Below are 15,844 nucleotides of genomic sequence, written 5' to 3'. Positions count from 1 at the left end.
TGACCCCTGTGCCCACATTTGCACCGTGGATCTTTGTAGGCTCATGGGGGGAATCTTGAAACTGAAAGCATAAAACAGCCTAAGAAGCATCAATCCTATTAATTCATTAAATACAAGGAAAAGAAGTCAAGCAGAGGCCGCAAGTGCTGCACCTACAAAAAACAAATATTCCAATGTAGCAAATTAAGAGACTTTCCCTTTACGCTGGAACAGCAACGATTCATTTTTACAATTTTGTTTTTTTCAGACAGGCTTTTAATACATTTTGAAAAAGCTCTGCAGTTCACGATTTGATAGAGACAATTATCAGGATATTTTTGGCCCAGATCAAAATTGACACTGAACATACTACTGTACATGTATGTGCATGTAAAATGACCACGATGTATATGAGGTTAAACAATTTTTTTTTTTTCAAACCACAAATACTGTACTAGAGTAGAAATGACACCAATGATATGAGGTGGGTAGTGTGTCAATTTATTTCATAGCACCTCAAATAATCCACTCCCTCTTGCCTCAAACAGTGGAATAAATATCATTTATTCACAGTGATTTTAATGTGGACATGTTTAGACAAGGACAGCAAAACTATTACCCAACTTTAAAAGAAAACAAAGCCTACACAGAAATTCACAGCCAGCAACACGAATAAAAACAAAACAGTGTCAACAAACAGTATATTGAGTAAAAAATAGAATTTAATAATTTAAATCGTCTGTCAAAATACAAACATTGATTTGAGCTTTTAAAGTGTAGTGGCTATTTCTCATAACTGGCAATGTTGAATGTACAGGGCGGCTGTACAAGGAAACAAGTGAGTTTTGGTAACTTATTGTATTGCTAATTTATATTAAATGTACACGGAAACCACAAATGACTTTGTAATTGCAATTGCAGCACTGCAAACGACTCCCATTCTGTCAGACATTGGGTTCCTATGACTACGTTGCCACGTACCTAAAACATAACAGTATTAATACGAAGACACGAGCTTCACGTAAAAAGACGTTTCTTCGTCTTCTCCACGTTTCAAAATTTGGTTAGTAAGCAAATCAGTATGCTGTAGCCAATAAACAGTTGAACAACTTTGCAGGACAAGATCTTTAAAAACGTTTGTTGAACTGGAAAACATTTACTGTACCCAAAATGCTAATTTAAATGAGCAAATCACAAGATCTGAACATTTTGTCTCCACAGTTATTTGTCTGTTTGGCATACTACTACGCTTCTCTCGCCTCACATATCTGCTGGAAACCACATTTTGATCCCTGCAATATAACAGCTTTCAGAAAACACAGTTAAGAAAAACGTAGCATTGCTAATTTCCTAAATGAACATCTTAATCTCCATCCCACAACAGTATGTCAGAGTAGAAATCCAACCCATTCACATCAACACACCTTTCAAATCTTAGAAAGGAACATGTATGGAAAAAAAAGGGAGGGGAGGGGTGGGGGGGGGGAATTCTTAACAAATTTCAATACACTATAAGCTGCACAAATACTGTACATTTGTAATGAAGGAAATTGTCACATTTGCTGGCTTCATCACTTTAAATTGCATGTTGCTAGTTATATCACTGTAACTGTACATGGCTAAAAGATTAAATGGCACTTTGGCCAATTTTCAGAGGATTCAATGGTGGACAGCAGGTGCATTGAAGGTGACGATGACTTATTTTGGAAGTCTACCATACAAACAATGAATAGGTTGAGGCTTAGGGTACGGAGTCAGACAAGGGTTCAACGTTCAATGTTGCATTTCGAGTTGCCCTGAGCCCATTAAAGGGCGCTTACAAGTTAGACACGTACAAACACAAAGTACATTGAAACAACGGATTACTTTGCAATGCACTTCCTCACTGCAGAAAATGCACATGAAAGGAACACGTTCAACTCATTTTTAGAGCAGCATGGCTGAGGTCCATAACAAGGGTCAAGAGGACAACAGTATGGAAAACAAAAATGAGGCAGATGCATTTCTTTCTGTCCAACCTCGATGTTGCCACACTCAAAAGTGTGGTTGCAAATGGAAGCCATTTTTCGTGTGCTAACAGGATGAACAAACAAATTATAACACCGTCCAAGGAGAGGATTTCTAGGGGACACTTTTCATGTGCACTTCCCCTAGATTATACATTTCAAAAGAACAAACTTCCCACATTTTGAAGAGTTCTCTCTTACCAGGTCCGAAGCAGTCTATGGATGAAATCAAATAAAAGTACTTGGGGTCCTGAGAGTGGAGAACTACCAACCCATAACAAAACTAGGAACTAACCACATTATCCATTTTAAGGTGATCGACATTAATCAAGTCATTATATTGCTTTTAGCATATTGCGAGAAAGTCCTGGAAAAAAAAAAAAAAAAAAAAAAAAAAATCTGCCTACAACGGCACTAAACTATAGTAAAATAATGCACCCTGTGTACTAAAGTGGACCCTCAAGTCTTTGCCGGATATGTTATGGCTTTTGCGAGTCACCGTTGCATCGGTTGCAAAGTTCAAAAGCCGCATGACTGAAGTCTGTTCTGGATGACTTCCACGTTCTCCGGTGGTTATGCAACTGCAGAACGATGCTGCGATGAAACGTCACGGAGGCCACTGCAAGTAACTTGGCATTCAGGTTGTGTCACTTCGCAGTTTTTCTCCACACAAATGTGGATCTTGACAGTGCTCACTGAAGCTTGACAGTTACAACTTGAGAGCGGGCACGATGCTGTCTCTCTTTCCTCTCGTAGGCTACAATGTTAAAAGAATCCCTTTCCTCATGAATAATTCTCTCATAAAATCTCTCTTTTGAGGCAAACAATTCGCCCACTGATAAAGACTTCGATCTCTGCGTCATCCTACGTTTGCTGCTGCTCCCTTTAGGGAGAGTCCATCATGGCTTCCAGCATCTCCAAGAATAGTTTGTGCATGGGTGTACCGCCACGGGTCTTGATGCTGTAGAAAGTAGTCAGAGCCCGACCGGCGGTCTGCCGGAGGAGCGGCAGCGTTAAAAGGAGGCGGCCGGCTCGCTGGGGGTCGTCCGGGTGGCGCTGACACTCCAGCTCCAGCAGGGCCTGGTGGAGGAGGTCCCGCAGCTTCTGCACGGCCTCCATGTCCTCGATGTAAACAGAGTCTGAAAGAGCAACAGGGAGGACGTGATGAGCCACTGTGTTTACTCTCGCAACTTTCCCCAACCTTTATTGACCAAACAGTGGATTGGATGTGCATTTCTAAATGAGCTGCTGACTTGCCAGTCATCTTGACTTGACTACTTTTACCCATACATTAAAACACAGAGCTCAGCTTCCTCTTTCAGACTTGCCTGTTTACTCTTCCATTATTTTCTGTAGCAGTTATGCGTATGTATGCCTTTATTGCCATGGAAACTGTATGCACAGTATAACCAAACAAGCATTTTATTTTAATGTACGTTGACATGATCCAAACTAATGGTGCTTGTTGTTGCCAGCGTACCTAACATTCCTACTTTCACACATTCATCAGTTGGAAAACAATGATTCCTGTCAGTTCAAAGGTTACAATGCGTGTCTTGCAATAATCGGCATCAGCTTGCTTTGGTGAAGCCTCCAGCTTACTTGTAAAAACCGTGTTCTACATATCATTTAGCCCCATTATTATTTACAATTGAAACAATTCTGTTCAAAAAAATGTGCATTTACAAAACAGTTTCTCTCTAGTTTCGATTGAGAGACAGGTGTTACGATAAAATGAAGTTGCAGAACTGTTCTGCACCGTACTAAGAAGTGAATTGAATTTGCTATGAGAGGGGTTAGAACAAGAAACATCTCACAGTATGATAATGCGTAGTTACTGTATTGTAACTCATTTAATTGGCTGGTAAACATCTATCTGCACAACAATACAAGATGTACTGCACCTGAGTTAGTAAGCGCGATGGCTTTTAGCATGACAAACTCCTCTCGGTCCACACTGAGGGCACGGAAACGTCTGGCGAGTTGACTGATTGCCGCATTTAGCTCCGTTAGGCCGGCAACACGAGACATTTCCTCATCAAGGACAAAATCCTCGGCGAAGACGACCTCATCTTCACAGCCAAGCGAGCGGTACGCTACGCCCAGCACCAGCACCTCCAGCCAAACCGACTGTAGCACAGACATCTGGTCTGCTAGCGACAGAGACAAGAAGCCTGCGGGGGAATAGAAAAAGCCAGAGGGAAGGTTCTGAATGCTAAGGAGGAAAACTGGCAACAGGCCTCTCATTTGAGAGTCAGCTGAAACAACAAGTACTGGCAGCAGAGCTTTAGAGCACCACATACTGAGATCCACTTGATAAGAACACAAGCTCCAGCATACAGAATAGCTAACCGCTCTATGGCCCAACCGCCAGTACAGTTACAAAATGAAAACATACCTCCTCCAAGGAAGTTGTTTTCTACGCCACTGTTTGGCTGTTAGTGGGCTAAAGTTATGCTGAAACTATGGGATTGTGAGCTCTGTATTCAACCTGCATCTCTTACCCGGAATGTGTTTGGCCCAGCCAATGATGACGACCAGCTCGCGGTCAGCAAGGTCACAAAGGGTCGTAAGAGTGCGCTGGGCTGTGTCGGGCTGGAGGGGGTCAGGCATTGCAAATAACTTTTCTGGCTCTGCAACTAACAGGTGGGACACGATGATGTTGGAGGAACCTGTACACAAAACACCAAAACAAGATACTTTTTGTTTGGGTTTAAAAAAAAAAAAAAAAAAAAAAAAAAGGATATTAGAATATCATTAAGCCCAATGATATGTTTGTACCCAATAACATTTATATTCAGAATATTATATTTCTACATTTTAAAGTACTGTAGCAGAAAACATTTGACGAGATCTGGTTCCCCAAATTGTAAGCAAAAATTAAATACATTTATTATTAATAATATGAAGAAAATGATGCAGTGACTATATTCTAAGACAAAATAAGTATGCAGTCCAATCAGACTTCGGAACAGTTAAATATTCCTATTTATGGATTGAGTCCATCTATAAAATGATGGGCTTGGTTTTGTGAGGAGACTAATGGACTGGCCATTTGAAAAAAAATGATATAGGTTAAATAAATGATCTGAAGCAGTCTATGAAAAAGCAAACATCCAAATGTAACCGTGATTATTTACATAAATAGAAGGACTTGAGTGTAGTACAGTAGGTGGCAGTGTTTGCAAATACATTCGGATGACTTTTGCCATCGTGTTTGTCACCGATTTTGTTTTAGTTCTGCTCTCAAATTGTTGTGCGCAGTTTGATCTCTGTAACAAAAATGCCTACAGAAACCTTACAAACCCTTTTCGTTGTCCTTAGTTAGTGATAGGGGGACGCTCTGGTATGTTGCGTTCTCCACTTCTGGACGTCTTTTGTACTTCTGTCGTCCACCTCGCACCCTATCAAGACGAACTCCTGCAAAAGGACATTCAAAAAAAGATTATGTTGAGAAAAACACAAACAGCACAAAAAAATCAAATAAATAAATGCAGCCAAATAATCTGCTTGCGGTTTGGTGGAAGTGACGCTCACCCTCTTTCAGCATGCCCACTTTGAGGCACTTGGTGAAGCGGCATGCCTGGCACGCCTTTCTGCGCCTTTTGGTGATCTCGCACTCGTTTGATGCAGGACAGCTGTATTCAATGTTACCTTCATGCAAGAATAGAAAATGATCAGATGATTAAGTAGTCAATCATCAATGAATTGATAAATGAAGGAAAAGGACCTTTATACCATCGCCAGAATGCAAAATACATACAGTAAACCAGCTGAACAGCTGTTGTGACTTTGCATTTATGTTGCATAACAGCATGTATGTGACTGTTCAATTCAGATTTGGAAATAAAATCGGGCCTGTAATTTGCCCACAGGCACCTGCAGGACTAGAAGACACGAAATGATCTGGTCTGGTGAGACAACAATTGAACTCTTTGGCGCAAACGCTTAAAGAAAGCCGTGCACAGGTCTTTATCTGGCCGAAACCATCCCTAAGGCGAAGCGTGGTCGTGGTCTGGTGATGTTTTTCAGCAGCGGGAACTGGAAGGCTAGGCAGGATTGAGAGTTAAGATGAATGCAGCAATGCGCCGTGACACCCTGGATGAAAAGCTGCCACACATCAGGCCGGTACGACGGGTCATCTTTCTGCAGGACAACGACCATAACCACGCAGCCAAGATATCAAAAGGAGTGACTTTAAGACGGCCGAGTCGAGCGGCCCGGCCACGGCCCAGGCTTGAATCGGACTGAAAATCTGGGATTTGTAATGGCTGTCCACCAACACTTCCCATCGAACCCGATGGAAGTTTGAGAGTTGCTGCAAATAGGAACGGGCAAAACTGCCCAAAGACACATGTGCCGTGCACGTGGCATCATTTTCAAAAAGATTCGAGGCTGGAATTGCTGCCACAGGGCCATCAGCAAAGTATTGAGCAAAAGCTGCGAATGCTTCTGTACGTGAGGTGTCCTTTATCCGAATCTAGTGCAAATGTTAAAAATCATGTCATGTCGTCTTTATAGGGTGCTGTGTAGAATTTGGAGGGTTCAATGAATTTATTCCATTTTAAGGGTGTAACATGACAGAATATGGAAATAATCCCTTAAATGTGGTTTTTTTGGTTTGTTTGTTTGTTTGTTTGTTTTGAAGTTAACAACAGTAGTGTTACGGTGGTGAAGGTCAGGCCTCTACTGTTCAAATGATGTACTGTAAAGGCGAACCTTGTGCTGTTTCACATCTCAGTAGAACCCTAATTCCAAAACATAATGGCATATCGAGTCAAACAAAAACTACATTTGAATTGACTAATTGTATCACCCCCATGTCCCAAATGAATTGTGGGTTTTCTGCCAACTATGATCCAGGATCTGCCTGAGGTGAAATGACATGAAACTGCTTCAAATATGGGACTTCTCTTGCCAGGAAACTGTTCATCTCTGGATTGAGTTAAGGATGTCCAATGCCAAGTCAAAATCCAGAGCTCCCTTTTCTGGCTTTGAATACAAAATGGAAACAATCATCTGTTGCTGTCCGCTTACCCCCATGGCATTACAGGTCACTTGCAAATGCCCTGCTGCAACATATGCTGTCATCAAATAAACACCATCTTACGTTTATGCCACGGACAAATGGTAAATATGCAGTATTGTAATGTAGATTTACATACTAAACTTGCATTTACACAAATCTCAAACCTATTTTCATCTATAAATCACTGCACTATTTACTATAGTTTACTCGACACGCCGACGTAGAAAAACAAATTCATGCCATACCTTGGATGGTTCTCTTGAAGAAAGCTTTGCAGGCTTCACATGAAGCCACGCCGTAGTGGTAGCCTGAAGCCACATCCCCGCACACCAAACACAGCCTCTTGGGTAACGTGCTCAGCGCATACTTGCACCGCCCGGCACCGTTTCCGGTCGATCCCTCGTCCGCTCCGTCTCCGCTCTCGTCTTTGAAGTGGCATCGCAAGGCTGGCGTGTAGAGCGGCGGCGAATAGCGTTTTGCGCCGTCTCCTCTGGTCTCGCCACCTCCGCTTTGAGAGGAGTCGGAAGAGGCCCCGCCGGGACTGGTCCGACCTCCCCCGCCTCCCTCCGGACTGCTCGGTTCAGCCTTGATGTAGACGTCTGACCGGCGATCCCTGGAAGACATGATGTCTAGAGGGCAAGAAAAGACAAATAAAAGTCTAAGCAGCATTTGGGGCAGCAGTAGCTCTTCTGTAAGCAAACAAAATCAAGCTCAAGGGCGCTCCGCCCTTTGTGCAGCGCATCACTCCGAAATGGCTCCTTGATGTGCCTGCATGTGTGGTCTTGTGCAACCAAAATATACAGCAGAGTGAAAATTGAAATACGATTGCCATTTATAAACAAGAGTGTGATACGATTGAATCAATTGTTACTGCATTTCAATCCCGTCGGTTAACTTGACATTTTCATCAAAGTGTAAATGTTGCCCAACAGGGGCCACACGACCCTGTCAATATCCAAGCGCCACATAAAGCTGTTAGGAATTTCCCTATTGTGGGACAAATAAAGGATTATCTCATCTCCCCCCAACTATACTGATCACTACTGAATTACTTGCCGTAGTTTGCATCTAAAGTTGTCAATGAAGGAAAACGTGCTACTGCACAGAAAAGCCTGGTTTCTTTGTGCACGTCAGCTATTATTTTAACCCATGGAATAAATTAATGGGATTCTGCCAAATCCAAGCCTTCCGCACCTCTTGAAACTGCACTTTAAGTGTGGCCAGTGTGAAGTCTTCGGCACAGGCATCTCCGTAAATTAAAATAGCCAAGGTGACTGCATGAAGGTCACACTGCTCGTAAAGCGTGCTCGCTCTTCACTTTCCAGACGCATAACTAATGTTATAATATGGAAGGCTGCAAGAGTGCTGCAGCAATGCACGTTCGCTCCTCTCGATGGGGAGAAGAAAAAAAAAAAAAAAAAAAAGTAACATTACAGCAAACATGTTTATGCACACAAAGTCCATACTGTACATGCGATAAGGTGCACAAGGACATTCCCATTAACCATTAAAAATACTGTTTGGCCCATACTAAAGGAATAAATATATGGTTCAATTGATTATTGCATGTTAATAGACTATTGCCCATGAGCAGAGTGTGAATTAAGACTATAAAATGCCACCACACAGGACTGAATTTTAGCTTTAATTTGGCATGTCTCAGTTTGTCATCCTTACAATGTCTACTTTCAAACAACAACAGCAACAGAGTAATACGCATGGTTAGATCACCTTGAGCAAGTTGCATTAGGCTTTAAAGTGGTGGTCAAATTCCCGAGACTTGGGCAAAAGACAACAAATCGGTCTTTGACACGGAACGGAAGAAAATCTAATGAGCACACATACTTCGGGAGCAAGCACATTTGCAAGACGCCACTCAATAGACTACCAGGCCAAATAAAGACAAACATTCTATGACCTTGCTTGGAAGAGTATTGAAGTGTGATTTAGGATCATTTTAATGCCGTTATCATTTGCACCCCATTAATGACACTGTTCCATTTAGGGTTGTCTATTACATCAACACACAGTGCATTTAATAGTTGTGGCGATGAAAGAAACTGCAGCATTCTTTTGAAGGGAAAAAAAAGGTCAGTGAAAAGCTAAAGATAAAATCTTGAGTCATTCATAGAAATGATAAATGTAGCCATGGCGGGAGTGTGACATACCATCACACAGGGATCACAGTGACTTATCTACATGCTAAATCCCAACAAGCTCCAGATATCAATCACAACCAAGTGACTCTGTATGCTTTACATTTATTGCCGCAGCAATAAAGCCCGTGCAATCACAGCTGGTAACTTTGGTTGGAGTTTGCCCCCTCCGTCCTGAGAATGCGGCAGTTAGTGTCGCTGCAAACCTGGGTCTTTAAAAGTGTCCGTTTCTCACCAAAGGGGATGAATCCAAATGTATAACTACTGTGGAATTGCGTTCAGCCTGCCCCAAGTTCTTTCCCGTGTGCACCGCTGCACACGCCGACTTCTGCTTGGCTCAGTCACGAACATCTTGGGGGGGGAAGAAGAGAGAAAAAAAAAAAAAAAAAAAAAAAAGCATTTTCAAGCCAATGGAGCCGTCCGAGTCAACCGGGCTGAACTGTATCGAAGCCAGTTTAAGTTGTCTCAATTCGCTGGTCGGGTGTTTTGACTTGCCACCGAGGCTTCGAATTTTCGTCGATCTCTTGTCCTAACCTCGAACAAAAACAACAGTGGAACGCACCAACATGTTAGCATTGGCTCCCACATTAGCCAAACGCTACAAGTTAGCTTCCCTGAGCTAACCAGCTCGCATTTGCTAACGGTTCATTCACAGCGACCGAGCTACATCCAGATTTAGTTTGGTCACTTACCCAGACTGGGCTACGTCTTACCTTGTAGCGGAGACTAGTTCAGCGCTGAGGTCTCCCGGCTGCGTGACAATATGGTTCAGATAAATCCGAGAAGCAATATCCCGATTGCCTGCTACTAGCTCCGCAGTAGTGTTGCTAATATGAGCCGAGCTGCTAGCTGCCTGCTGCTAGCTACCTCTCCCAGCCAAAAAGCTGTTTGGGCAACAAACACTTCACGAGACCATTATTGTACACCACTCCGACTACTGTACTGTCTGACGCACTTGTAAAAGATAAAAAGCTAATTCAATGCATGAATGCTAAGAGTCGAGTATTTGCCATAATCATGCATTCTCATCAGAATTACTTGTTTTAATTGTATTATTAGTGTTGATTATCTCCTTGTATGCTACATAAACAGTGTCGCAGTTCCCCAATGAATTGAACTATAAAAGAATAAAACATGCAGCGCATTCAGGACGGGTGAGTCACAGTTATGCGAACCCCAAATCCATTCATGTGTTTCGAAATATGAGGCTTGGCCTGCAACAAGATTACTAGCTGTATGGTGGACAGAGAAGGAATGATGTCATGGTTTCTCTGGAAGATCAGAGCACCCACTAAGTGGCCATCAACAGCCCGAAGGGGGAAGATTTGAAGCAGTGATGGCGTCATAGTGGGCATTCGCTGCCCCCCATCCCCCACGGCAGGGGTCTGCAGCCTGCAGCTCCACAGCCGCATGTGGCTCTCTGTGACTTTGGGAAATAAATCCAAAGTATTGCCTTTTAAATTACTTTGTTCAATTTTTTTTTCTCCAAATGTAATACTAAATTTGAAGATTATGGTGCTCTTGTAACCTTCAGATAAAACGGTTTTATTTTTCTCTGTCACTCGAAATATGCCGATATTGAGCTATTCGGCAAACCACGGATAAATCCAACAAAAGAAAAGTTTTTGAAGAAAACACCATTTAATGATATACCCTACATGAACTATATTAAAAAAGAAAAAAAGATAAGCTTACAATTGTGCGTGAAAATGAAGGTGAGTTCTACAACCCTACGTAAAATCACATTAAGCATGCAAAATAAATATTCTAATTGGTTATTATTTTGTGTCTGCTAGTGTAGAAGCTTGGGACGGCCAAGCATTCATAGAGACGTCACGTCCTTCGATGCAGCGTTCAGACTCTCGTCCCTCGCGAGGGTTGCTCATACACACTGAACGCGCATTCGCTTCATTTGCACCACACTCGTGCTTCTCTCCTCCCTTCACATCGAGCGAAGGTGTGCTGTAAGCGGCCACGACCAGCATGACAAGCTGCTTCCTTTGATTTGTTTTTTCTTCAGTGTTCTACTCCCCATTGGAGCCCCTCCGCCCCACGACACTCACGATAATAATAACGAGTAATAACGAGGGACGCCAGACCCCCGTTATTATTGTTGTTGTGAAGCACAATTCACCGAGCGTTGGATTGTTGGTCCATTAAAAAGGAAGGTGATCTGAAAGGGGCCGTGGGTGAGATTTAAAAGAGCGGGGGCTATTTTGGCTCCCATTCATTGGAATGGAATCTGCCACGATGATCATCACTGGCGAAAATGACAAGCTTCGCCATTTCATCCACTGTTACATCATCAATTATGAATATAGTAATGTATTGTATACTTCATAGAGCGTATTATCTTTGTGGCTTTGCAGCGGCTGAGACTCGCTCGCTTAAAACCCGGAAATGCCGTGTTGTACCGACCACAAAGTGGGCAGTTACGTGAATATTAATTGGCAGAATTTCGTCACGACTGTCAGCGTTTTCAAATCCGACCGCTTTACAAGCCTTATGCCGTTTATTGACTTTTGCATTCAATCAACAACCTGCATAGATGTCAAACTTCAACCATGTCACAGACTCATATTGACGTATTTTATGCATGAAATAGTAGAAAAAAATGGATTCTGATGGAAGGTTGGCGACCCCAGCCAGTCATTTACCCAACAATTCCCACTGTGGCATACCCGTTTATAACGCTTAATATTGTGCGTGTTTAACACCTCACATTTTCTGGCAATATGAGTTGCATGTTGTGGTACAACCGATGGCTTACTTTACTAGTTAACAAAAAATAGTATCATCAAACATTTATTGAGCGGCAGAATGTGTTCCACTAATGCCCCCCCTCCACAATGTGCTCTGACGCCGACACTGTTTTGCAGGGACAGGGATTCCTATTTTTTAGTTTATAATATAACTTGGGAGAGTTCTTAAAAAAAATAAAAATAAAAACCTAGAAATTTGGCTTATTTTTCTTAATTTCACCGGCTGCATACAATGCAAATGAAATACAAAGTTATGAAATAAAGTCATCATTCAATTGGGTCTTCAAACCACTTGAGCAAATGCAGGGTTGAAAGGTGTTTGGACCACAAACAACGCGGAAGGCAAGCGAACAAATAGCTTGCCAACAAACAAACCCAAAAGAGCACAATAAACCACAACAAATGCCACCAAGTAAGACCCCTGCTTCACTACAGGATTGCGCTGTAAATATGTTATCAACTTTCCAAACATTATGAATTGCTTGCTTACAACTATCAGTAGATATGAGGGAGCATTACCCGTTTGCCGGAGCGGAAGCTTACACGCACTACGTGGGCCGCAGCGTCTGTTGTAGGTCGTCGACAGCTGCTGTTGGGACGCCTGCGAAGTAAATGGTTCGGGCTGAAAGTTACTGAGGTTTCAAATCACAAAAAAACTGCGGTAAGAAAGACGGCAACGGTGAGCGCGGCCTGTCGAGCCTCTGAACTTCAATCCGGGCCCGAAAAAACATGACCCCGTGTGACCAGTGGCAACAAAAGCATCGGCGAACATAAAAGAACGTCACTTCATCCCAGAAACGTGTGCCACGCAGAATGTATTCAGATTTATGGACAAGACTCAACAAACCGCCCCCCTTTACGCTGCGTGATATGCTCCAAAGGTCAAAGTCACGGGAATGCTTCAAGGACACACGGCAAAGCAGACACCTCGTTGGGAGCTGAAGTTTGGTCGTAGCTCTTTGGCACGCATCGCGGTACATACTTTATGTATTTCGGTCTTTTATTTAAATCTCATGCACAGCAGCCTGCCACGCTCCGACGGAATGCCGACGCTGAAGCCGACACGCCGTAAAGTACAATGTCCTTTAGGTGTGACATTGTTTCCGAGCTCCTTTTCTTGGCCGGTGATTAGGCATCAAATAAGCGCACGTCGAGGTTTTGGATGTGCCGCGCACCGTGCAGCCGCCGAGAGCGGCGCCCAGGGGTGACCTTGCCTCCTGATCTCGAACCGGTGAAAGGTTAATTGCCAAAGTGGATTACGCCTTCAGATGAGTGATCTCAATCCTAGACCGGCAGGCCTCGGTTACATTTGGAGGTCAGTGTGCTGAGAGGCAGGAAGTCCATGAACTCCGAGAATGTTCACGTTCATAAGTTAAGGAGCCTCAAGTGTGGACTGTGGAAGAAAGTGGCGAGTGCGTGCACAACACGGCTCGCTTTATCTTATGGAAATCACACGACTGCACATTTTGTCCCAACGGACAATACAGTACACCCTATTTAAAAACACCGTCTGGAGGTTGATCAAAGACACTGGGGCTCGATTGTGGAACTTTAAGGCCTTTCGTGACGTCTAGAAGTGGCAAGTGCTTTAGTGCACAGACACAAGAGTTGTCTGCAGTCAATTACAAACGGAAAGACAACTCAATGACAAATTCCCACGCCAACTTCACTCTGTCCGACGTGCATACAAATCAAGGCACCTTTATTGAAAAAAAATGTATTCAAAAACCGCACATGCACAACTGACGAATAACCAGCCCCAAATATGTATTTCGAGTCGCGCGGGTTTACTGTGATACTCACCGAAAGCGCCTTTTATACGCGGGGCCAGGCAGGTCCGCCGTCCGTTTGGTCGCAATATCGCGTTCGTCACACCTGACGGCGACTCGACCGAGCAATTTGGGATGCCAGCTCGCGGCGACCCCGTCGTCTTGGCCTGCTCGGGTCCGGACACTGCTCTTCAAATCTTCGCCTTCGACTCCCACAGCTGAAGCTGGTGTTACATGGTCGAGTTCGCGGCCAGGGAATACTGCATCCTCTTGTGGCAATTTCACAATAAAACACTGGCGACACTTGCCGCTAAACCTTCTGGACGTTGCTCACGTTCGGCAATTTTCGCACTGGAGATATTTAACTCAAAACCTAAGTGTACATGTACTATCTGGCAACTAATACAACTGGAATTGCGATAGAATTGCTTTTTATCTTGACGTGTTAAAGATTAGCTTCCGGTCTTACAGTTGTTTTTTTTTCTCACTAACTTGGTATTCCAAATGACGTCAGATCCCGTCCCGTGCCTCGGCTCCTCCCCCTGCCCAAATTTGCGTCTGCTCTCCGGGTTACGTCCACCAGCGTCATCAACTTCGGAACGGGGGAAGGAAATTTTGATATCAAAAATATATTTAGGACAGCGAGGTCATTTTTTTTTTTTTTTTTTTTATATGTACAGATATCTCCCAAATCTTAATCAACCAACACACAGTGAACAACATGCAACAATACAGTAGTGTGATGACACATTTCATATACATATATATATATATATATATATATATATATATATATATATATATATATATATATATGGATGATAGTGTTGGCTTTTTTCAATTCAAATAGTCCCGAACGCTGTAAAAGAGACTTGTGGAAAGTATGCCGTCGGTCTTGTGACACTGGCTCGCGGGACGACGAATTTCCTCCGTGGATCGTGTAACACGAAACCCTTAACGGGCGACATCAGAGTTTGCGTGCATCGCAACTGTTTAGCAGATGGATGGACGTTTGTTTTCTCCAAACACTACAGAGAAAGATGGCTGCGCCGGCACGAGGCTGTAGTCCATTTTGGAAATATATATGCCATTTAAAAAAGATCATCTAGGAAGCTGCATTTGTGTGTATTTAGCCTAGTCTCCGCCCCACCACCCTTTTTGACTAGTCGCGTCAAACGTGCGCCTCGTCGCGGTCACGCGTGCAACGGGCTGTGGGTGCAGGACGGTCGCGGCGCGCGCACGCGCGCACGCAGGCGAAAGGAAAAAGTGACGGCGGTGTCACCGCGACCTTGAAGCAAGGTCATCGAGTCTCCACTGCAGACGCTGCGATTGCGCGGCACCGCATCGCGCCGCTGCAGTGTCAACGCCGACAAAAGCGTAGGATGACTTCAAATGGAAGCATCGGATTTAGTGCATTATGCAGTCTAGCCCGATACTGGATGGGGTATACATAGTGCGCATGGCAGCTGGGGTCCCTCGGGCGCCACTTTCAGCAGGTCCTGACCTTAGACAGGTGCCAGCTGATGCCACTACATAAATACCAAGACGCCATTGTACAGGAAAAGCACATTACTGCATCAATGAGTCATACGTAGCGAGGCAGCTAGACGCTGCACTTTAAGCATTGCGACGAGGATACAAAGTGGTGAGCAGTTGGAGGCGTTAGTGCTGCAGTCTTTCTAACCTGCACAGAATCGAGAGGAAGCGCAAGTAAACCACAACGCGAGAAGATATGGCTCAGTCTTCCTCGATGATGAGCGGTTAGAATGCGCAGTAATGGTCGACACTGCAATGTCACAGAGCGTTGTTCGGTGGAGTTTGGGACGAACGTTGCAAGAACAGTAGGCAGTCTCTGCTCGACTGAACATTGTGTTTAGAATAATATGCACATCAAGAGAGCATATTTTCAGTTGGTTTTTTTCAACTGCAGGTCAGAAGGAAGAAAAGCGTGCGGGCGAACGAGTCAGTGTGCGCCCTCTGGTGGCGGCAGCGGGGAGAGCAGGAGCATTCCAGCAGCTGAGTGTGTCAAGGCGCGCGCGGGCGCGAGTGCGCGCGCGCCCGTGTCCTCCAGTAAAAGGTCACCCACTGCCAGTGCGCATCATCACAGCCTCCACGCCAGAAGGCTGCCTGCCATCTTTGTGCA

At 43.9% G+C, this 15,844-nt stretch overlaps 1 protein-coding gene across 3 annotated transcripts; it reads right to left on the bottom strand.

Moving 5' to 3' along the window:
* Positions 1-459: 459 nt before the first annotated feature.
* On the bottom strand, positions 460-14,234 carry esrra (estrogen-related receptor alpha). Of its 3 annotated transcripts, XM_061751046.1 has the most exons (8): positions 13,736-14,234; positions 12,452-12,533; positions 7,260-7,643; positions 5,523-5,639; positions 5,292-5,405; positions 4,490-4,657; positions 3,890-4,159; positions 460-3,124 (listed from the first exon to the last, which is right to left on the bottom strand). In XM_061751046.1, exons 3-8 carry the CDS (start codon positions 7,636-7,638, stop codon positions 2,871-2,873), a joined length of 1,302 nt encoding a protein of 433 aa, XP_061607030.1. In that variant the 5' UTR covers positions 7,639-7,643; positions 12,452-12,533; positions 13,736-14,234; the 3' UTR covers positions 460-2,870. The 3 variants fall into 3 exon arrangements, with proteins under 3 accessions (XP_061607030.1, XP_061607031.1, XP_061607032.1); XM_061751047.1 differs by lacking the exon at positions 12,452-12,533 and having other exon boundaries at positions 13,736-14,233; XM_061751048.1 differs by lacking the exons at positions 12,452-12,533; positions 13,736-14,234 and adding an exon at positions 9,884-10,701.
* Positions 14,235-15,844: the final 1,610 nt, after the last annotated feature.

The sequence above is a fragment of the Phyllopteryx taeniolatus genome, chromosome 17 (genome assembly GCF_024500385.1).
Source record: "Phyllopteryx taeniolatus isolate TA_2022b chromosome 17, UOR_Ptae_1.2, whole genome shotgun sequence".
Taxonomy (NCBI): domain Eukaryota; kingdom Metazoa; phylum Chordata; class Actinopteri; order Syngnathiformes; family Syngnathidae; genus Phyllopteryx; species Phyllopteryx taeniolatus.
This window is presented reverse-complemented; position numbering and strand designations above follow the sequence as displayed.